At 42.9% G+C, this 23698-nt stretch overlaps 1 protein-coding gene across 1 annotated transcript in view; it reads left to right on the plus strand.

Moving 5' to 3' along the window:
- The window catches only part of Sorcs3 (sortilin related VPS10 domain containing receptor 3), a 591788-nt gene extending 577662 nt beyond the window's left edge, over positions 1-14126 (plus strand). Inside the window, exons 23-27 of the mRNA XM_063244673.1 lie at positions 2427-2558; positions 4263-4362; positions 5635-5740; positions 11109-11269; positions 12095-14126. Coding sequence (XP_063100743.1) covers positions 2427-2558; positions 4263-4362; positions 5635-5740; positions 11109-11269; positions 12095-12159 — 564 coding nt within the window. The 3' untranslated portion in view covers positions 12160-14126. The remainder of the gene's footprint in view (positions 1-2426; positions 2559-4262; positions 4363-5634; positions 5741-11108; positions 11270-12094) is intronic.
- The last annotated feature ends 9572 nt before the right edge of the window (positions 14127-23698 follow it).

The raw sequence follows: 23698 nt of genomic DNA on the forward strand, positions 1-23698 counted from the left end.
TGTAGACACCCATTCCAATGGCAGTACCAAAGGAAAGCTGCTGAGAGTGGAGAGAAAAGGCCCAGGATGGGGAGACATTTCGCAAAAGACTGGCAGTTACCTAGATCTGGGATAATGAGGGCCTGGGGAGGAGAGAGGGAAGGACTTTCAGAAGTGAGGTGATGGAACAGTAACTGATGGGTGCCGTGTGTGTCAGGGAGGGAGTCCTCTGATTCCGAGAGCGGGTAGGATGTGGCCTGACCATTAGTCAAGGTGGGGAGCATGTAGCAGAAGCCTGCCTGAGGGACAGTAATGATTTGAGGTTTGATGCCTTGGAGCTCATGAGAAATGACTGGGTGACGATGATCTCAGAGGTGAAAAATAGGTTTCACATGGAGCAAATGTCCATGCTGGAGGCCCAGATTTGAAAGCCGAGGCTCTGGAGATCAGGGGCTTCCCCAGGGAGATGTGAGATCAGGGAAGTCACGAGTTACAGCGCTCCCCACAGCAGAGCTTGAAGACCCAGGGAAAGATGTAGTGGAGGAGCTGACAGAGAGGAAGTAAAACTAAATGCACTCTGTAAGCACTGACCGCCAGAGCAACTTTAAATCACTGTATAAAAAGATTGCTCATAGAAAGCGCACCTGATACTACAGTGTGTGCTGCCCCAGTGTGTGGTTTCATGGGGCCTGGGCTCGTAGCTTGATGGGAGAGTGCATGCCAGCAAGCCAAGGCCCTGATTTGGTCCTTCACACCAACTAAAGGAAATTTACGTCTCATAACTCTAGATAATAGGAGACAGTGGCACTGGAAGATGGAATGTCATGACTCATAAGTGACACTTTCTCACCATGTCTTCACATGGCAGAAAAAGGGTACAGCGGTCCTTAGGGGCCTCTTTTAAAAGGGCACTAATTCCACCCACAAGGGCCCCGCCTTCATGATTTAATCACTTTCCAAAGGCCCCACCTCCTATTGCCATCACAGTATTGCAGGTCTCAAATCTAAGAATCGAATGAGGGGCACAAAGATGCAGACCACAGTGTATGTCTTTGACCACAGCATCTACAATTGTGCTGTATTTTGTATGGATGCATTTATTAAAGCTTACCACCTTTCTGAGGAGTCCTGTGTTGATTCTCACACTAGCACTACTAAAGAATAATAGCCACATCAGCTGGTGCCTAAGCCTTCAGTCTTGGTGGTATAAATCCCAGGCCTGTTCCTTAGGACAGGATTCAATGCTTGTAGATGCAGGGCTAGAAGGCTCCTCCCAGCTCTGACTGAAAGTCCCTGAGCTCTTGGTGAGACCCAGTGTCATGCCAGCCAGAGCGCATCCTTGTCCATTCTGGATCAGCAACAGCTGGGAAAAATAAGCAGAGGGAAAACTCACTTCATTCTGTCTTTTTTTTTTTTTCAAAAATTTTGCTTTAGATAAAAGCTATTAAGCTTTTGTCATAAAAGCAATGTGTGTAGTCCTTTGACTGCACACCCAGGAATGGAAAAATTCACTCATAATCTCAGCCTCTTAACAATGTTTAGTGTTTGGGGTTTTTTTTTTTTGTCTATATATTTAATAATTTGAATAGACTGTAGCTAAAGGAATTTCAGAAGCTGAGCAGAATGCAGCTTCCTCTGTGTTTTTCTCTGGTGCCTCACACTGCTCATTATTATGCTACAGCTAGAGGAAGATTCTTTCAGGTGATTCTACTGTCTTAATATATTTTTGAGTATTGGAATTCTATTTACCTGCTATTCTAAATAATGTTGTATCTTTCCTAGCATGTGGCTTTTCCTATATTTTGGATTGTGTCTTTAGGTCTATCTCACCAAGTTACAGTGACTGAATGAACTATGTGACTATTTTTATGGCATTACAGTACCTCCTGTAGAAAACAAATTGGCAAAATGTATCAATTTTTAGTGCTGCCGCAGTAAACCAGGAAATTCCTTACTGCAGCTGAACTAGTATTAACCACTAAACTTTTAAAAAAAATTTAAAAACTACTTTAACAGGGGAAAACAAGTGTTCTGCTATATTTTTAATTTGCATTTTCCCATGTTTGTTTATAACTGCTTATTTCTCATTGGCAGCCAGTCTGTTCCTGTTTTAACCAGAAACACTCATCCCCTTAGTACTGAAAAATGGAAAATATAAGACGAACGTCTGCAAATGCTCCCAACAAATAATTTTTAGAAAATCGTTTGTAACACTTTTGAGTTTTAGGAAAAATATATTTAAGGGTACAGGAAGGATGAAGAAAGTAATTTTTTGCCTAGTAGTTCTAGGGAAGGCCAAAAGGAAGCTTGGATGTGCTTAAGTGCTGAATGCAGAAACCTCCTGTGAGCCCCCTGCTCTACAAACTGTGTTCCTGGTATTCTGGTGTGGGAAGACTAGAACCTGGAGTCCTCGCAGGACCTTAGGATTTGCTCTGAACCCCTCACAGGTCACCAGTGTCCCAGAAGATCAGATCCTTGTTGCTGTGTTCCCTGGGCTCCCCACCTCTGCAGAGCTTTTCATCCTTCCACCCAAGAATGTGACAGAGAGGAGGAAAGGCCATGAGGGGGATCTGGAAGAGGTAAGTGAAGGCGTCTAGGCTAGAATGGTTCCTGCACCACTCACTAAAGCTCCTTTCCAGTCAACAGGTTCTCTCCCATTGACACACCGGCTTCTGGCTCTTCACTCAACACCCAGATTTCTGAAGAAAAATCAGCTCATCTAAGATAAACACTCATGCAAATAGCTAGAAGCATTCAGCTATACACAAAGGAATAGTACCTGGGATCATTCATTCCAATGGTTGGCATCCTGACCCTTGCTCTTGTCCTCTTCCAATGACTCATCCTGGGATGGGGTGGCGGGGGGGGGGGGCTGGGATAAGGGAGAGCAGAGTGGAAAGGACAGAGAGGAGAGGAGAAAGAGAAACCTGAGTTTCCCTCTCATTGGGAATATGTGCCTCTTATCTTGAAATGAACTGACCCTAGAAATCCTAGCCAATTTTATTTCTGCTTCTGGAGAGAAAATGAACAGTTTTTAAATAAGTTTCTTTGGAGAGAAATGGATTGCAGTGTTTCCAGAAGGGATTGTGACTCACTGTACTTAGCATCTAGGCATGGAGTCCCTGGCATCTGCTCATGGTCCTGAAAGCACAGGAGAGGACTATGTGACGCCCCTCCCTCTCCAGCTCTCTGGGTCTTACCGGCTGCATCCCATGTCACTTTTCCCTTACCTTTCCAGTGTGCTCAACCAGGAGAGAAGAAACTAGAGGGTGCTGAGCTACTCAAAATCAGCACAAATGAAGCGCACTGCTCCTGTGTGAAGTCACCATCTTACTCTCCTTTGTGTCTCTCATATTCGCCTGGACTTGCTGTGCCTCACCCCTCCACCCATCCACAGTCCTCAAGCAGGACAGCTGCTGCCACAATCCATCTTTCTAGCATAAGAAGCAGCTTCTGTGTAAAGTTTCAGGCTTGCATGTGAGGCTGGCCAGAAATAAAAGCGGCTTCTCCACACACGCATCATTTTACAAGGCCTCTTTATTCTGAAATAGCAAGCGGCATTCGTGAACTATATTTGGAAGCTACAATATCCATCCATTTAGATAAATAGGTAATTACAGTGATGAATGGCAGCTGTGATATTAAGGCGCGTACAGCAAGATAAGAGTTAGGGACAACAGCCTAAGTCTGCCTCAGCTTTCATGTGGGAATTACAGAGTGATTAAATCGATGTTATGTGTTCTGAGACTTGCTGGGGAAAAGTAAAGAGGAAAAATTATCCCATAAAAAGGAGGCAGCCTCTGCTTAGATGTTTGCCTCCCATTGTGTCTGAGATAAAAATGCAGAGGAATGGGCTGTGTCTGCACACGCCTGCTTTAATCCCAGCAGGGGACTCTGCACCCTGTAACTGTTGCTTGATTAGATTAAAGAGCTAATGATGAGTTCAGTTTCTTTCACTGGAAACCACAACAGGCCTGAGATTATGGAAAGGCTTGGAGGAAAGTACATGGAGTGAGGAGCTGAGTGAAAGGGCCACATCTGCTAGAGCTCTGGTTTGTAGGGTGACTATGGACATGCCTCTTTCTGTCTCTTCTCTCCAGGGTAAGCAAATGATATCAGGCTCTTCCCTGGTTTCCCAGGGTCTAAGGACGGAACCTAGGAGATAGCCCTGATTCTGTCCCAATATTCTGTCCTTGGTTGATTATTGTGTTTTGGTAACAAATACCTAAAGGAGAATCAGTACACACCGTGTCTTCTCATGCAGCCTCTTTCTTGTTTTCCAGATTGTAGAAATCTTGTTTAATGCCCTAAACCAGAACTTGGTCCAGTTTGAGCTGAAGCCAGGAGTCCAGGTCATTGTGTACGTCACACAGCTGACATTAGGTGAGTGCCTATTGGGAGTCAGGGAACATGGGTGTCTTAGTCCCTTTCCTCTCATTGCTGGGACAAAACACCTGACATTGAAAGTTAAAGATGGAAAGATTTAATTTGCTTGCAGTTCAGCAGGTTTCAGCTGGCTCAAAGGCAGAGTGGTGTCACACAGAGGTAAAAGTTCAAGGTAGTGGAAGATAGCAAAAGCAGCAAGAACCAAAAGGAAGGAGAGCAAGTCTCTTTTTCCTTCCTTATACTGTATGCAGGCTACCCACCCTAGGGCAGGCGTAGCACTCACAGCCTCCCATGCCCTCTTCTTGCACAGGCTCAGAATGTTTACAAAGTGAGGCTGCTGGCCCCCTGCTGAGTCTCTCGGTTAAACTTCTAAGCTTCTCGGGTTGACACAATTTTGTCAACCATTACAGTGGGCATGATGCTGTGTGTCCTAGAGAGAAAAAGAAAGGCAAATCTCTGAAGACTCTTCCACAAATGCCTGAAAGTGGTATTGTAACAGAACCATCAGGTGTTATGAAGGCTTTGGGACATGAACCATGGCTCTCTGGCACCATCCTACAGAGATAGCAGGATGATCCTTCAGGACTAGCTCTGCTGTTGAATCTTGCCTCATAACAGACAAAACCTGCCATTTCTTCAGCTTCAAATTTTTGTATTATCTGCAACAATCAGGATTACCCTAGGTAGTTTTCAGGCTCTCTTTGATCCTCCAATCCCATGAATCTCAGTTGGGAGGTCGGATCAGAAAACTTGAATATCGCCTTGCAGTAATGTGTGAATCTAAGTTGATTGCACTACGAAAAGAATAAAAAGGGCATGTCCATTTGGACTTCTGCTTCTGGCTGTCTGGAACAGTTCATTTACTAAATGGTTCTTGGTAACAACTCACTTTTCAGACGGAGATTCCAAATGTACCCATCCAGGGCATCTTACCAGAACAGTGTAGAAAAACAGGAAAACACTGCATTAGTGTTTAGCCCCCATTTCCCAGCACACTGCCATGTCAGCACATGGCCATCTAAAAAAAAAAAAAAAGCATTCAAGACCTTCTCCTGCTTCCTAAAGCTGAACACACATCTTTTCAGTCCATGGCAAGCACAGCAGGTTTCGCTGGGCACAGCAGAGGAGTTTTCTCAAGCACACCCTTCTCGTGGGGGAGCTAAGGATGCCTGTGCCCAGATCACAAGCAGGGCTGTGGAGGTCTGCAAGGACGAGTTCTGTGTACTGCTTAGGGGGTTCCCTATGCCCAGACTTTTCTCTTTGCTGCAGCCCCACTGGTGGACGCTGGTACTGGACACAGCAGCTCAGCCATGCTGATGCTCCTGTCAGTGGTGTTCCTTGGCCTGGCTGTATTTCTGATCTACAAGTTTAAAAGGTATGTGCTACATGGCTCAGTTTTTATCTGGGGTGAGGATACAACCACCATTTCTAAGCTCATCTCAAGAAGGGGGTCCAAAGCTCTGTTTGGCACCAGGGAAAAGTAGGAATAACTGAGTTTAGACTGTGAGTGCTGTTCAGGTGTAGGTAAATGGGGAACATGGAGGGTAGCCTAAGGAACCCATTTATTTTCCTCAAAAGAATTGTAAGAGGGCCTCAGCCATCACCCAGGTTTCTGAAGTGAAGTCTCAGATATTGAGGGGATATTTCAAACCATTTGGGTTGGTTACACTATTAAATAGAAGAAAATGCCCATGGAATTGACACCCTGTGTATAGTACTTCTCATCTGTGGCTGTGTGGCAGCTCTGTTTACATTTGCATGTTAAAAATTTGACCTTCATCCCTTTCCCTCTTTTTCCTGATTATTTTTGAAAACCAAGCAGGGATGATATAACAACATACTTACTAAAAACATGAAATCTAGTGTGTAATGAATGATACATCCCTGTAACTACAGCACCCTAGAAGGCCCAGGCTGGGCACTTAGGGAGGCCATGTCTAAAAAAAAAAGAGAAATTAACAACATATAGTTTAGTTCAAAGGTCTTGGGATTAATCCTCAAAACTGGAAAAAAAAACTTAGAAATTCAAATCAATAAATCTGTACTAATATTGAAATTAATTACTACTCCTAGGCAATGAATTAGCTGAGAGTAAGAACTCAGAAACAAGACAGTTGATTTTAACTTTCGAGATGGTCATTTATTTGGGCAATTTTATTTGCCTCATCAAGCCTTAGTTTCCTCATCTGTAACTTGAGTAAAACAGGAATGTTTTATAGGGTTGCTATATGGTTTAACTATAACAGTAGCCACACCTGGGACAGACCAGATAACTGAGAAGTCTAACGTATCTTAAATCTTGAAGAACATGCCTTCTGAAGGTCTTCTGTGTCCCAAACTGACAGACGATCGATTCACTCTTCAAAATTATGCTAGGGGCACAGAAGAGTTCTCTGGGAGAAGCCTAGATAAAGTACAAAGTATGGTTAATTATTCTGAGGTGAACTTTAAAAACATGGCTTGGTCCTAGGAATCTTTCTGGGCCTTGACATTAGTCCTTCCAGAATTGGGAAAGGATTCCAGGTAAGAAGCTTTACTCTTCCCTACCCCTTCTTTCCTTAACTGTGCTCCAGTGGCTGTGTTGGTTGCTTTAAAACAACAGTTTTTCTCTTTCTACCTCTCAGTGTTAGCTACAGGGGCAGGAAGTTTTCGACATTCTTCCATGCCCACTATGAGGAGAGAGTGCAATTTACCTTGCTAGTCAAATTATAGACATACATATGCATGAGTTCATGTGCTTTGGACCTGAGAAGGATCAACTGGCCCTGTTCCCTCTGGAAAGAGGGAAAAGCTTTATATCACCATCAGAAAAGGTTCAATATGCAAACAATCTCTTATAGCAATCCCCAGTTACAGATGCAATATAATTTCATTCCCAGAAGACTTTCACTCATCCAAGGGCTTGACTGTGGAGAAGCCTGACAGTTTCAGGGGTTTGAAGATCAGCTCGAACCAAGTGATTGTCTCTAGCACTGAGCCCTTCATGGTTGGTGAGGACAGAGGCCAATGGAATTCCTACAAAGCAGCATTTAGATCTGTCATGCATCTCCCAATGCAAACGTGATTACCCCATGGCTCACAAAATTTCTTCTCTTCTATAAATGCTGCTAAACTCCCTAGACAACCCATTCATCACTCTAGGCCCCTCTAATATGTTCACTTTAGCACATGATTCCATACCAGGCAATGACATCACTGAACTGGTATACCTAGGAAGCTCCCATTTATCAGCCAGCTCTTTCTATACCTCCAAGAGCAGATTGCATAGCTCAGGCCACAGGAAACAATGTCAGTCACAAGTAACAGGTCATCTGTTAAACTTTACTTTTTAAGCCACATCCCTTTTTAGAAAGTTGTCCTCCAATGCTCAAGACATTCTGTTGAGATTATTTTGCATTTTCTTTTTTCCCATTGGTCTTTTTCCTCCACATTCTGTAGAATTGCAATGGGCCATACTGAGGTTTTCTAGCTTGCATACAAGTAAAGGGCTCATTACCGAGCAGGTTTTGTTTCTTTCTTTAGTGTCCCATACAACTTTCTGCGATGATGAAAAGGCTCTATCACCTGTTCTAATATGCAGCCACTGGTATGACCAGGAAACAATTTTTGATTTTGAGTTTCATTATTTAAAACTTAAGCAGGTGTGCCTGAACAGAAAACACTGCTTTGTAGCGTGGTCCAGGTCAGTGATGGTGAACCTTTTAGAGACTATATCCGGTTCCACTTATTTGTCACAGAGGCCAACACTGCAGTTAAACCAGAATATGGAGGTTTCCATTTAGAAAAACTATACATATATTAGTGTCTTTTGTCTGAAGTTAAAACCAGCACATGTGCCACCACTGGTCCAGGTGAAGGGCGGTTATGTTTCCATCTCAGATCACTGGCTACACTGAGTTTCCAGAATCAAAGCTTCCTCTCAGTAATCACCAGTAGCAACAAACATGAACATTCATTCAGCAAACATTTATTGAGTGCCAACTACATACCAGACTCCGGAAACCACCTACTTGTCCCAAGTGGTCTCTCAGAAGAGCCACGGTCATTCCCAAACCTCCCTCAAGTAAATGTCACCCTGCCTCTGGGCTTCCGTTCTGCTCTTCAGTAGTAGCTGTTGTCCTCTCTTCCTGACAACGTAATTAAAATCATCATGAGGTGGCTTTTGTTGGCTGAAAACTGCCTAGCAAGACTTGCTTTCTGCTGATCCCCTTTTTCTGGGGAGCAGAAAACATTCGAGCTTTTCTGTTCCTCCTGTCTCTTTTTTTACAGTAGGAATTTCCTTGTAGTTTAAAGCCTGCTTTGCTTTCTGTCTTCTCACACTTTTCATAGCTGGAGCAAATGAATATAAACTGCAGCTGTGGGGCTGGGATTTAGCTCAGCGGCAAAGTACCTGCCTTGCAGGGAGGCGGGCGTGAGTTTGATCCCCGGTACTGATAAAAAGAAAAACAAAACAAAACAAAAAAACTGCCGCTGTTCAGTTTTTTTTGTTGTTGTTTTGTTTTGTTTTTTGTTGTTGTTGTTGTTGTTGTTGCTTTTTTCTCCTGTATTTAAACCTGCATGAATATATGGCCCATGACATAGCTCTTGATTTCTTTATGTAAAAGTGGAGTTTTGACCTAACTTGTATCCACAAATGTCACACAAATAGGTGTGTTAAGAAATGGTGTCTTAGTTACTTTTTACTCAATCGCTGAGACAAAATACCTGACGCCCAAAGTTAAGGAAGGAAAGGTTTATTTCTTACAGTTCTTGGAGATTTCAGTCCACACTCAGTTGGCTAGAAGGCAGCATGGCAAGGCAGAGCTATAAATGCAAGACATGAACCCAGAAAGAGACACTCCTTCTCACCATTACATTGTATGCTGGCTCCACCCCTAGGCGGGTGTAGCACTCACAACCACCCATCCCAGTGCTAGACAATGAACCAATCACAAATGCTAGATTTGGTCGAGTCAATAATTCATGAAGCTTGGTGGCCACAGACATAAACCATGACAAATGGAAAGCAATTTGACAGCTTTTATAATGCTGCAAATTCTATAGGAAATTCAGTCCCTTCCAAACACCTATTCAAAAAGGATGAAAACGTGCCTATTTTGAGATGTGTTTTTAAGAGACTGAAATAAAGTGAGCAACCAGAGTAAGGGCTGATTCTGCTAAACCTTCCTAGGTTTCTTTGGCCAAGCAGGCAGGGAAGGCAGTGAACTGGTTGCAACTCTGAAGCACACAGCCTGTGTGACCACAGGCTTTAACAGCTTCCTGTTCCTAGTAAATGTTACAGTTGATCTCAGCATTAGTGAGGAATATCCACTTTCATGATTAGAGAGAATCTACACCATCAGGCTGCATTACTATTTAGATTAGAAGACAGAAAGGACCAGCATGCATGTTTAATTCTGATCATTTATAGAGACTTCCCTTTGCTGCCACACATACATCGTCTCATTTAAGGCTCAGTAAGTTATATTAAACTGGTTTACACTAGTAGAAGTCATGAGGAGTACATCCCTTCATGTATGGGAAACAAATATCAAAGGCATGGGAAATGAACTTAAAGGAAAAGTAGACTACTCAAGTTTCAGATATATTTTTGGAGTTTTCATTTCAGAGTTAGCTTTATTAAATGCTCACACATTTGGCTTCATTGGGTTTTTGAGTTGGGAAGGGAAGGTAGAAATTTGAAAATACCACTGTCTAGTACAAGAGAGATGCTTCTTCAGAAATGTATGTGATATGAGTTGGGGTTGGTGTCAGGAGCCGGGTGCATGAATGGTACCTTTGCTATCATTGGCCTTGTGAAGTGCCTGGACTTTAGTCCAATTTCCGCATCATCTGATGAGGTGAGAAGAGTATCTTCTGGATGGGATATTCCAAGATAAAAATGGAATTGTTTTATTGGAGATTATAGTTTAAGAAAATGGAAAGAGCACAGGCTTCGAATCATTTATTCAACAAATACATAAGAAGTACAAACCACACGCTGAGAATTGTGCTAGTTCAAGTGTAACAGCAGTGAAGACAGAAAACACGGAGCTTGCTTTGTGTCCAGAGGGAGAGGAAGCTTCTGGGCCGTGGTGTGTCAGGAGATAGCAGAGATGAACGAGGAAAGGACTGCCTTGGAGGACTGCACTCTAATCCCCCAAGATTCTCTGCCTTTGGCCCCCAGCCTACAATTTGTGTGTCATTAGCTCCTTCTCCTAACCACTCCACAGTCATGAAAGGAAGCAGCCACCATCCTCATTAAACAAAAGAGGAAACTGACTAATGTATTGACAGAAGCTGGCCCAATATTTTACACTGAAAATTTTAATAATGGCTTCGAGTCTGGTGTATATTGGGTATGTGTAAAAGAAGCCCCAGTGTAACTTGATTAAATTCATGCAAGCTCAGAAAAAGTGGTCTTTTCACCATGTATAATCTTATGCTTCAAAGTGCAACTCCTTTAGAAGCTTAGTAATACGTACATATTTTCAGGGCTTTAGTGAACACTTTTGCACTTTTGTTAATAGTTGCTTACTTTTTACCCCAGGGAATGATGTGATCTCAGTGAGTCCTGTGGCTCACCCCTTCCTCGGGCTTCTGGGTCTCTAACCAGTCTTGTATCCTTGGCCTCATGGCCAGTATCTTTGGACAACCAGTCCTCCTCCCTGACATCAGCTTTTCTTGTTAATAACTCTGATTTCCCTTTGCTCCAATTCGGCATGTTTGGTGATCTTATTCTGGTTATGTTCTTGCTCACATAGGAAAATTCCCTGGATTAACATCTATGCTCAGGTCCAACATGACAAGGAGCAGGAGATGATTGGGTCCGTGAGCCAAAGTGAAAATGCCCCCAAAATCACACTCAGCGACTTCACAGAGCCTGAAGAACTGATGGACAAAGAGCTGGACACCCGGGTCATAGGTATGCATGCCTGGGCCCCCAAACTTCCCAGCCCTCTGTGCTCCCAATATCTATCCACTTAGCATCTGGCATCAAGTGTCCCCCAGAGAGTACTGACCTGGAAGGCTAGGGGATGGCCAGGATGTTTCTCCTTTAGAACTTGACCAAGATTGAAAGCACTGCGGTTGTAGTGGGGGAGGACGAAGGTAACCATCCTTTGCTTGTGACTGTTTTCTTTCATTTCTGTAAAGCAAAGGCTTATGTGTCCTTGTTAGTACCCCTATGAAATCAGGATCTGACATCAGGTAGCCTGGCTCTGTCATCCTGGTAGCTCTGTGACCTCTTCCTGTCACATATTCCTCAACTGTGAAATGGGAGGAATAGGACTAGGAGCCAATGCGATTCCCTTACAGCATCTGAGAATTCATTCTAACGCTGCTGTGATAATTAAATGTCACTGTGTCTTTAGGACAATGACACTTCTTGCTGTTGGTATCTGTAAAGAACAGTCCAAGGCAGGTGTGGTGGCACACATCCCTAATCCCAGCAATCAGGAGGCTAAAGAAGGAGGATCCCTGTGAGTTCAAGGCCATCCTGGACTGCATAGTGAGACCCTGTCTCAACAAAAGTGACTGTGCACTGTACTGGTTCTGCCTGTACACTATTGTGAGGGATGGCATGTGTCTAACATGCGTGAGCTGAGCCAGCGAGCTGACAGAATATCCAGCAGCCTTGTAAGCATGTGCTGTAGGGGGCTTGGTAGGTAGACTGCATGAGACAGGAGTCCCCACCCTCATGGAACTGAACCATGAACCCTTTCTTCTCTGTGTCTTCTCTCCCCTGCAGGAGGCATTGCCACCATTGCGAACAGTGAAAGCACAAAGGAGATCCCCAACTGCACTAGTGTGTAACAGCCACAAGCCACGTGCTCAACCACCTTTCTGACGTTTTATTTTTGATGACTTCTATTATTATTATAATGGAAAAATAAAAATGTCTTTTTTACCTTTTGTTTACCAAGGGTCCCCTTATAAATAGCAGGCAGATACTTGGCTTTGGGAGAAAAGGGGCATTCTTAGCTGATTCAAATGAGATGAAAGGAATAAATGTCTATATTTGTGCTAAGAGCAAAGGATGCATCTTCCCATAGCCTCCTTACTTTATTCTGCCAATGGGAGTGTAAAGACTGACCTTTTCCTGTTCTCTCTCTCTCTCTTTCTTTCTCTCTCTTTCTCTTTCTCTCTCTTTCTCTTTCTCTTTCTCTTTCATCTCTCTCTCTCTTTCTCTCGCTTTTTCTCATTTTTAAATTGGGTTGATGTTTTGTTAACTCCTAACCCTCCAAACCCACACTCAAATCATCACCACTCCCCTACCCTGCCCCCAGCACACATGCAAACCACGTGTCCCATTTCCCAGTGAGAGCTGCTGGAGGTGGGCAGTGGGAGTGGGCACGGTGGCAGAGAGCCCGCACACCTTACAAAAGAGGCCCTGCCTCCTGCATGGCCACAGTGAGGCTGCAGATGGCTTATTGTATATAACTCCAATGTAAATAGCTTTTTATTTCCTAAGAAATAATTTAATGTTTAGTAAAAAGGAAACAGAAAAAAGAACAATGCGTGTGTTGGCTTATGCACTCACCCTCCGAGCTGACCCACCTCCAGGCCTGCTTGATGTGTTGAGCTGTGGACACCTGCCAGCTGTCTGTTACATTTAACTACTGCATCGCATCTCCACATCCACGCCATAGCTGGTTTCCGCTCTGTGTGTAATGGGAAGGGGGAGGGGCTCCTTCGGGGCAGTTGATAAAGGAAGGAAGCGACATCATAGTACCTGGGAGCCGTGGTTTTTGTTTTTGTTTTTGTTTTTTCCCAACAGTGGCATGCAGAAAGTTGCGAGATGAGGGCCAGAACTACACATTTCAAACTGCAACCCACATCCCACATTGCAGGGTGAGGATTCCGTCCTAAGAGAAGAATTTGAGAATATTAGACTGAAAAAAATTCTTTTACTCTAAGAAACCAGGCAGTGGATCTAAAGACATGGAGATGTAAATGCTCATGGCAAATGCTTCCCTAGACTCAGAAGGTCTTCTGAGTGCAAGGTTCAGGCCCAGGCAGTATCACTGGGCATGAGAGGAAGTAGAGAGTTCGCAAGGAAGGTGGCATTTGTGGAATCACGAGTCTACACAAACCATTCAGGCCGAAGGGAGGTCTAGCCTTTCCTGATATTAGTCAAAGACAATTTTAGCAAAGCTGTGCTATTTGCCTGTCAGATGTACACAACTTCCTTAAAGTCAAATGTCTGCCTTTGGTTCCCTTAAGGTGGCTACTGCCTCTGGGGTAAGTGGCTTTCCAAACCGATACTTGCTTTTCTGTCACCTCAGCCCCTTCCCATATTTAGCATACCGTTCTTTTCAGTAGAGATACTTAAGCCCACACAGTGAACATTGCTTTTATTTCCAAGGTCTGCCTGATCACACTTGTTTTAAAGAACGGTATCTTGTGTATATATATGTGTGTGTGTTTGGGAGGAAAGACCACACTTGGTACGTGTTAAATTCTGTGGGATGTCACTGGCATTCCTCTGTGAGACAAAGGGAGAATGTGGCAGGGAGACAGCTGGCTAGCGACAGCATAGCTCAGTATCAAGAGTATTTCTAGCAAATCCTGCTGTTTTTCTTGCAAGGGTTAAATGGAGCAGACAGTTGCAATACTTGTACTAAACACTGGAATACAAATGCATGAGTCATATCTATATATACAGTATATGTACATATACTGTTCTTGGTTTTATTGTTCCATTTGAATATTTCTACTGTAAAAAAAGACAGTGGTTTTGAAATTGTTGAAAATAAATGTATTTTTGTACATCAAACCTACATATTTGACTGAGCTTTCTCTTTGTGTAGTTTTCTTTACCTGTTGTATCCATCAAATATGCCTGCAAAAATGCTACATGTAGGAGTAGGAATGGCTTCCAACAACCACTGTTTACCTGGCTCATGAGTGTTCGGGTTGCGTGCATTCAACTGTAGTGAGCCAGGCTCCACTGGGCTCGTCTGCATGGATGCAGGCTTTGAATAGTCTGAGGTGCCCCATGACTCATCAATCTTCAACCAGCAACTACATGGAAATGTATTCCAGAATTCCAAGTGAGGCCAGCAGAACAGTCTGCCTTGAACCCCTTCATTTAAAGTGGTCATTCTATTCACCTTCATTTCCTAATCTATTCGCTGTAAAAACTCCCATGGCCAAGTCAACATCAGTGACTGGAGAAAATGGACTCTTCCTTCTCTGGTAGAAGGCGATACTAAATCACAACAAAAGGGATGAATAACATTCCTAATATAGGGAGAACATGAGTAAACAAGAATGAAAATCTAATTTACTACATCTGTTCATTTCATATGAAAGACCCAAGGGGAGCTTTCCTTAGATGTCCTCCTTGAACCTATATCCAGGTTTGTGATCCAAATGCGCATGGCCCGGACTGCTGAGAAGTCTTAGCAAGTACAGTGCCTTTGAATCTGATATCAGTCTATTAATCACTTTCTTATCATTGGAATCAAATACCTGACAGCCACAATTTAAGGAAGGAGAGGTTTAATGGCTCATGGTTTTAGGAGGATCAGCCCATGGTCTGCAGACTCCAGGGCAAAAATGACATGGTGGATATCCTGGCAAAAGTACACACTCTTCCAGGTCTTGCTCCCATATCCACCCCTCCAATCAGGCTCTACATTCTCCCTTACTGGATTAACTCACTGCTGAGTGTTGCCACACTGTGATCCAATCACTTTCTAAAAGTTCCTCTACACGCATGAGAATTTGGGGATAATTTTTAAGTTTAACATTAAAACCAGTTTCCAGGGAGTGGCTGAGGTGCTCCAACTCAGGTCCTAAAGATGTAAGCAGGAGAAATGTATGTAGGAGATAAATCATGGCATAGGTTTCCCCTTTTTCCTTCTTCCTGCTGTTTGAAGCATTAAGCACCAACAGATCTCTTCCTTTGGTACTTTGCTGAGTGGGTGGCTTTTTTCCACATTGGACAAATAAAGGAATGTTAACAGCATACTCAGAACAAGAGTTATGATTGGATGGGTTTGGTCTTTTTGTACTTAAAATATATGATACATTTCCATGGATCCCAGAAAGGTAAGAAACCATAAGCATTCATCAAAAATTTGCTTACGTGTTTTTGAAATTAGCTAAGTATCCTAGCCTCATGTTTTCTGGGCTCAAATTGAAGATAAAAGATTAAACAAAGGCAGTTTTCTTTTGATGTAGAATTTTATTTAGAAATGATGTGTGACTATTGGTATAACTTTTCATGTCTTCACCTTTTCAAATTTTTATGTTGCATAATTTCCTTCCTCAAATATTGAGAATGCTGCTTAGATAGTTCTAAAGGTAGTGATTTTGGAAGGCCTAATGATTCATAATTTAAAGTGCCTATACTTCTTCAGTGAATTTTTATTTTATTTTAATGAGAGCTTCCCAAGTAATGTAAAGTGTCTAATACTCCTTATCTCAAGGCAATAGTGAATTTTTTATATGTGTAAGTTTTTGCTTCCCTATGGGTTTTGGGTTCTTCTCATGTTAATTTTATCTTTAGGTTGGCAAAATTTCTCCACCAGACCAAGAAAAATGAAAGCAAAATAAAATAATATGAATCAGTTGGGTCATTTGAGCCAAAACATGGCTAAGAATCTGCACTCTGTGTCTACCAGTGTTTGCAAGTCTAGATTTCTTAGTTACAGGTGGAGGCAAAGGCAGAGGACCCTGCAGCTGTTTCTGTGTAGGGTTCTCAGGGATGAGGCGGCTAATTGGATCAGAGTTGTCTTCTTGAGGCAAAGGTAAACCAAGAAACCGAGGCTGCGATAACACTCTACGGCTGGAGTCCAGCTGTCCCTCCCTAAGCACTTTCTCCCAGGATTCTCATGTGTGGAAACTTAAGAACAACTGCTTTATCTGCCACTAAAATAGCTCAGGAACAGGAACTAGGTATAGTTGCCTCTTCTGACTCTTGTTACCATGATACAGGCACCTTAATCTATGGAGGCGAGAGGAGCTTCTTGGTTGTTCATTTGTTCACCTGAGCAAAAGCTGCAGTTTTGAGAGTCATCCAAACAATTTGCTAATTGAGGACCTTAGAAAGTATACAGAGTGTGTAAACCAGAAAGGAAAGGAAAAATATCTGTGGCCTGCCTTTCTAGCTTATTTTGATTTCCAGAGATGTGAAAAGCAAAATATCAGTTCCAAAATTTCCAAGAACTTGGTAGTATGGATAGGAACAGAAGAACGCCCCTCTGTAGATGCACAAATAAAACCCAGAGAACAATGTGACTTTTTACCATTGCGCGGTAAAATCACCCCAGAGCTACACATAGAAATCATGTCTTTAGGGGCTGGGGATTTAGCTCAGTGGCATAAGCACCTGCCTTGCAAGCAGGCGGTCATGAGTTCGATCCCTGGTACCGATAAAAAGAAAAAGAAAAAAAAAAAAAAAAAAAAAAAAAAGAAATCATGTCTTTAAAATAAGAGCCAGCTTTTCCTACCACACACCTCCTTAACAATGTGAAAACAATGGAACTATGATCACCAAGTTATTAGAGAGTCGGATGGCTCTGACCATGTGGCTCACATCATTACTTACCAGAAAGGTTTGGAATACATCTTTGTTGTCTATGCTTATTCCTCAGCTTGTTGAGCTCCTGCAGTTAATCAATCTGCTGATCCCGATGAGAGTCACGCTTCTCAGCAGGGAGCTGTTGCTCATTCAGAGGGAAGAAGGCAGATTACGCATGCAGGGAGACACCTCACTGGACACACACCAGCTCCAGCCAAACTCGGTCCCCTCCACCAGGACTGCCAAACAGCACCAGCCACAGCCCAGCGAAGACTTGCAACGTTTCACTGTATCATGGTGTTCCTTAAAGTGACTTCAGTTACCTTTTCTTTCACAGTAGCAGAATGGCCTTTAATATGCTCTTTCCTTATGTTTTCAGACCATGCATCATGATAAGATACAGGTTCATTAAGAAAGCAAAAGATGGAAGATGCTAAAAAACAGCAACAACAAAACAAAAAGCTCAGCCAGAGTTTACTTTGCATGCAAAATACCAAGAAAACCTAGGCCTGTTGCTTTTTAATAATCTGAATCCTAGAGGGGATAAAATCATATAATTGGGACCAAATTTCCTTTTTATAAATTGCAGATAATGGCCTCTACTTTCCAGCATTGGACTCAGATTAAACTAGACACCATTGGTAAACATAGTTAATGAGTTGGCTGTGAGACCCTGTTGTCTGTGGCACTGGGCCTTGGTCCATGCAGCACAATAACTGGCCTCAAGCGAGAAAGTAATGCCTCACCTGAGGCTATATCCTGAGGAGGAAAGGGCAGAGTTACCTGGAGGGACAGGCCGGCTCTCTTTGGAAGAAAATTTTGATCAAAATGTGCTTCTGACACACTGATTCCAAAGTCAGTTCTTTTATTCCTTCTTTTTCTTATTGTTATGGATCTGATTTTGCTTAGCCTGTAAAGACAGGTCATGCTCACTAATGCTGCCAGGACTGTGTGAAATTGTACATACTGGAAGCCCTGGGTCCTAAGCATTCCACGTGGAGGTGCCTTAAAGACAGCCTGTGCTAATGCCTGGGCAGAAATGGTTTGCCTTGTTTGCTCCCATGGCTGAACTCAGGCATTTATGACGTAACTGGCCTCTTATCTACACTGTGTTCTCATGCAATAGTTTTGTGATAACATGGCCAGTCCCATGTCCTGGGGTCCTTCATATCCTTCTCAAGGGTCCCTGACTTGGGATCCTGTATCTACAGACACTGGAAAACAGTGAGGTAAATCAACTGTAGAAAGGCATCTTGGAGACCCTCAGCAGTGCTGATGCCGTGGTTCCAGAATGCCTTCAGCTTGGTCACAGTGCAAGGACAGCTGTTCCAGGGAGCATATGCAAGGATGTGGATTCTTCACAAAACTGTCAAAGACAAGGAAATAGACAGTGACAGCACACATGCCATCTGTCATTATAGCTTAGTCACTGGGAAATAACTCTGTTTGCAACTCTTAGAAATGAGCCAAAAAGAGGTGGCCCAGAGTTAACTTGTTCTGGAGTCCCCAAAGAATAGAGATTTATTTAACTCAAGTGTCTATGTCCAAAATATCCCTGTTGTAGAAGGCTGCTGGACTCCAGGGATTTCTTACTACCAAGAATTTCCTGCCTCTCTTCCCTGGAGCCTGGAGACTCTATTTACAATATAGATTCTTTTGTTGCTTACTCTTACAATGCATTACTGCTGTTGATACCCTAAGAAATGGCTACAATGAACAGTCTGTCCAACCAGGTGGTTCAGAAGAGAAGTGAGGCTCCTGCAGCAGTAAACAGAGAGAAGACAAGATTGTCTTCTTCTGGTCACCATTCTGGGTTTTTTGATTTCTAGGTAAAATTGCCTTGGAGACACACCATTGTCCCCATCAAAAACATACCCGGTCCTTGGGCACAAGTGTGGTGTTCCTGCACTGTCCTTTCAATGGTTCAATTATAGAACTGCTACGTTCCTTCCACAGGCAGCTGGAAAGTTGCAAGGGAAGGGCACCTTCCTTTCACCTTCCAGGTGAAAAGATAGGGGAGCTGGAGCCTCAGAAATCAAGTTAATCTTTGTCAGTTATCAAGCTCTACTCGAGGTGTTCTCATTTCATCCTGTCAATTTCAGATTCTCCTCCATGGGGGGAAACTACAGATGCTCCCTGGATTTCTAATCTATTTATAATAGTAACAAGGCAACTCTAGGCAGTGTACGCTCATCACAGGCTAATCATCCCTGCGATGCCATGTGCCTCCTAATTATGGTATGTTGGTTGCCTACTGATCGAATTGTAGCTCCATCTAGAGAGTAGGCATGGGAGGGAGGGCAAGAACTGTCAGCCAACGGAGCTCAGACCTTGGCAGACTGTGTAACAACAGGTGGGCCTCGCAGCTTGCCATGAAACACATTCCTGTTAAAGAGGTCAGTACCACTTCCACGGGTGCTAACAGGAACACAGCGGGTTTCCCAGCATTTGTCTCCTGTCTGTACAGGAGCTGTGCATGGTGAGACACTGTCCTTGCAAAACCTCTTGGCTCAAGTAGAAGAATGAGAAATAATTAAATATGCATCTGGAGCTCATAGCAAGCCAAGGCCTCTTTCATTTGTTCATTATTGATTCATTTTTAAAACAAATATTTGTTAAATATCTACTGTTTTTGGAACTCTGTTCTGGACATAGGGGACATATCAATGGTGAAGATATACAAAATAGATTAAGCGTGTAATTTATTAACTAGAGCATTTGGTGATGGATGGAGTACTGCTAATAATGACTTTTGGAGAATTAACATGAAAACCAGACCATCTCAAACAATCCAAGATGTGTTAGTCGCTCTTAATTTAAAATTCGGAGGAAACTTTGTCCAAAGCTTCATAGCCTTGTCTGTTTTCCATTCCCTTGCGTTGTTTGTTTTTCTTCTTTCAAGGTCTGACTCGTGGGTAAACATCTTAGTCTTTCGGTACAAAATCTGTGTCCATGGAGATCATCCTTCAAATGTCTTCTGAAGCCTTCTCATGGGGGTAGGGACTCTTATGAGGTTAGGGGTCAGTTTCCATACCTTCAGATGGCTTTATAAGAAAAAGATGTTTAAAATATTGTATCCACTAGGGTCTTTGGTTGCAGAAAATAAAACAGTATCCCTAATTCAAGCCCAAAGGAATTTATTTAAAAGGCCATCAGCAATTCATTGAATCAGTCCTGTTTGGAGAATTGAGGCTGGGAAGAGGCCTGCAGAGTTAAGTTTTGAAGGAATAGGATGAGGAATATTTTCCTGGCAGACAGCATTTTACCAGAAGCCTCGTTTGGGGTGAGTTCCAGTACTCTCTTTTATCTCTGCATCACAGAAGATTTAAAATTCCTGATAAATTCTTCAACTGGCAATGTGTAAGTCTTACGCCTTGTGAATCCTGCAGTCAGTGTTGTGGGCTCAATTCTTTTTCAAATGTCATGTGTTGAAGGTTTAACCCCAGTGTCTTAGAGTATGATTGTGTTTGGATATTGGCACTTTGAGGAAGTGATTAAATTAAAATGAAGGGTAAGGACAGGTTCTAACCCAGTATCTGGTATAAGTGGTGTCCCTAATAAGAAATCAGGACATAGGCAGGTACAGTGCCACATGAAGACACAGGAAGAACATACCATCTCCTGGACGAGGAGGACAATCTCAGAAGAAGCCAAATCTGGTGGCAATTTCAATCTCTGACTTTTGACTTGTAGAATCATGAAGTCTGTTGTATAAACTACCCCTTGTGATGGCAAGCCTAGAAAACTAAACAACATAGGAAATAACGTGGAGGAAGCACCTGTGAGCACTGCAGTGACTTCTGCAGAGGAAATGGAAAAGGCACTTCCTCGCTTACTGCTCTTTTATCCTACCTAAACTTGGCTTGGTTATTTTTCTCTTGTTGCTGGGACAAAATCTCCAACACCCAAAATGAAGGAGGGAAAGGGTTATTTACCTCACAGTTTGTAGAGGTTTCAGTACATACTCAGTTGGCTCCAAGGCAGGGTGTCGTGGCACAGGTGCAACACTTCAAGGCAGCAGCCAGCAAAAGTAGCCAGAGCTAAAAGGGGTAAAAACAAGCCTCTTCTCCTTATATTGTAAGCAGGGTACAGTCCACCCGCCTTGAGTGGGGGCAGCACTCACACCATCTGCATCCCTCTTGCATAGGTTGGGGATGTTACAAAGTAAGGACCCTGGCACCCTGCTCAATCAGTTAGTTAAATTTCTAAACTTCTTAAGTTGACACAATGTATCCACCATAACACTAGGGGAAAACTCTCCCTTCCCCTGCCAACACCACCACAAGTACTAAGTGGCAGGCGCTGAAGGCAGAAGGCATGCTGGGTGCTGGACATCCCCTATAGAAACCCATCCAGGGCTTGTTTTCATCACTATTCTTTGAATAGCAATAGAACATAAGCTAAGAAACCGAATGCCAGTGCTCTCTTAGCACAGGACTTTCAGATAGAAACAGCGCACCCCATTCCTGGCCTCATGAAAATTAGACTTTAAGAAGCATTCTGTTAAACTATTCAACCTTCTATCACAATTGAAACAAAATTCTCTGATGATTTAGAGAAATGCCACACAGAAGGGAGAGGGAATAATTCTGGTTTCCTCAGGGGGAGGATAAAGGAAGTTAAGGAAGAATTCTCCAAGGAAATTACATTTGCATCAAAATTTCAAAATTTTCTCATATGTTTTTCTCATCTACGATGTCCCTTTCTCTTCTCTCTCTGGTAAAATGGCGAAGTTCTGGAAGTGGGGAAAGTGACAGAACTGGTGAGGAAGGACAGTGGTCACAAGTGAGCTGGAAATGCAATCATGTGAAACAAAAAGCAGAGTTTGGGTTTAGAAAAACGTTAGGCTAGTCTGAAGTGATATTTTTATTTTCTATACCATGCCAAGTTTTACACTGAGTTCCTATTTATTTCATAATTACAAAAGAGAAAAGAAAAGGAAGAGGAAGAGGAGGAGGAAAAGGAGAAGGGTAAAAACCACATCAAATGTCCATAATGATTCTCAGGTCTAGTGGATTTCAGGGTATTTCCTTAGAGTCCTTTTTAACATACATAGTGAGATTGCTTTGCAGTACTGACCATTAACCATAACTAAAGTAGGAACATCCATGGGTCACAGTTAGACAATAATTTCAAACAAGACTTGTGGTAGCATAATGTCTGATAGTGTTTTATTGGGTTCTGTAAATGAAAAAGAGAAGCTATAATTTCTTTTTTTGCATTGAGTGTTAAAGTACAGGAAATCATTACTCAAGATTCAGGGCAGTGGATATGGCTCCTATGTTGCTCTTTGCTACTCTTTTACCTTATTCCTTTCACAGAAATAGGAAGCTTTTTGTTTAGCAATTCTGTTGGCAATGTCTCATCCATAAGTAATTAGCTATTGTTAACGAAGATTGGAACAGAACAACACCAATTAAAGTTTTAAGTGGTTATCCAACATGGTAGGAGTTTCTGCATGGACTCGGAGATGAACTTAGCTTGGGGGAAAGTATTCCTGATGCTGAGGAAATACTTTAAATAGAAGGGAGAGTTCTGACCACATTTCTTTCATGGGCTTTAGCATCAACCTGTTGTTTTTATGGTGATTAGAGGTGGAGATTTAGAGCTCTGATCCAGGGATTTGGAATGTTACCTGGGAAAGACATGAGACAGGGAAGGCGATCAGGCACAAACTAGCCTCACTAGCTTTGCAGAATGGTCTTCTCTTTAGACATCTCCATTTTCAGTATATGCCTTTAATGTATGCAACCTTTCTTCCTTCAAAGAGAGCCTCTCCTATTCTGAGTTCTCAGAATTAGTGTTATCACCTGCCATCCAGGTTCACAAAGGGCCACCTCTGAGAACAGGAACGTAACATTATAAGAAGAATTTAGCTTTTGAAGGTCTACAGATCCAGGTCAATTCCAGCCTCAACACTTTTTAGCTGTGTGCTCTTGGGTAAGTCTCAACCCTGAAAGAATTTAACTCTCTTGCTTGCTCTTGTTAAGAAAAGAGAATAATAATTCTAAAGCATCTAGGTAGCACAGGTTCAACACACCTCTCTACCCTTCTTTACCTGAGACATCAAATATGGCAGATCACAGCAAGCCTGTGCATGGGCACAAGCACAGAAAGGCTCAGCTCCCAAGCCCTCTTCTTTGTCCCCCACTCCTGGCAGCATGGATCCCCCTTGGACTCATCCAATGGCCAATATTGCCTCCTCTCCCTTTGGTAAGCAACAATGACATGAATTGAGAAAATACCTCCCCTCAACCAGCCACCTCACCCCACTCATGTGTACATCTGTTCCTTTGTCAGTCTTCAGAGAAGAGTGATAATACCAGTCATTTTGCAGAGGCCAAATTAGGGCTGGGAGGACAGGGGAGCCAAGGGGTTGGGCTCATGATGGGGCTGCTGCAGGATAAACACTGAGGTGCTAAAGGAGCCAGCTCTGCCAGCTGACAGCTCTTTCCCTTCACAACAAATATGAGAGCAAGCAAGGTCCTCCTGCCTAGAGAGCCTATCCTTAGCTTTGCATTCATGATTATCATCGACAGTGTATCTTGCAACTTTAAGGATGTTTCAGTCATTGCACGCAGAGGTTTTGCTCTTTTCCCTGTCTTCTCTTCCAGGTTGCTCCCTGACCCCTCCTGCACCCCCGTCTTCCTACCCCAGGTGCCACTTTCTCTCTCTCTTTCCTCTTCCAAAATCATTTTCTGTATGAAAGAATGTCAGTGGCACGAATGAAAACTCAGCAGGGTTTGGAGTCACTGTGACAAAGAGGAAAGAAACATTTGTATGTACTCAATATTCTCCAAGATAGTCACCAGAAGTTTCATT

The sequence above is a fragment of the Cavia porcellus genome, unplaced genomic scaffold, assembly GCF_034190915.1.
Source record: "Cavia porcellus strain 051 isolate PalLab524CR breed Dunkin Hartley unplaced genomic scaffold, mCavPor4.1 scaffold_2, whole genome shotgun sequence".
Taxonomy (NCBI): domain Eukaryota; kingdom Metazoa; phylum Chordata; class Mammalia; order Rodentia; family Caviidae; genus Cavia; species Cavia porcellus.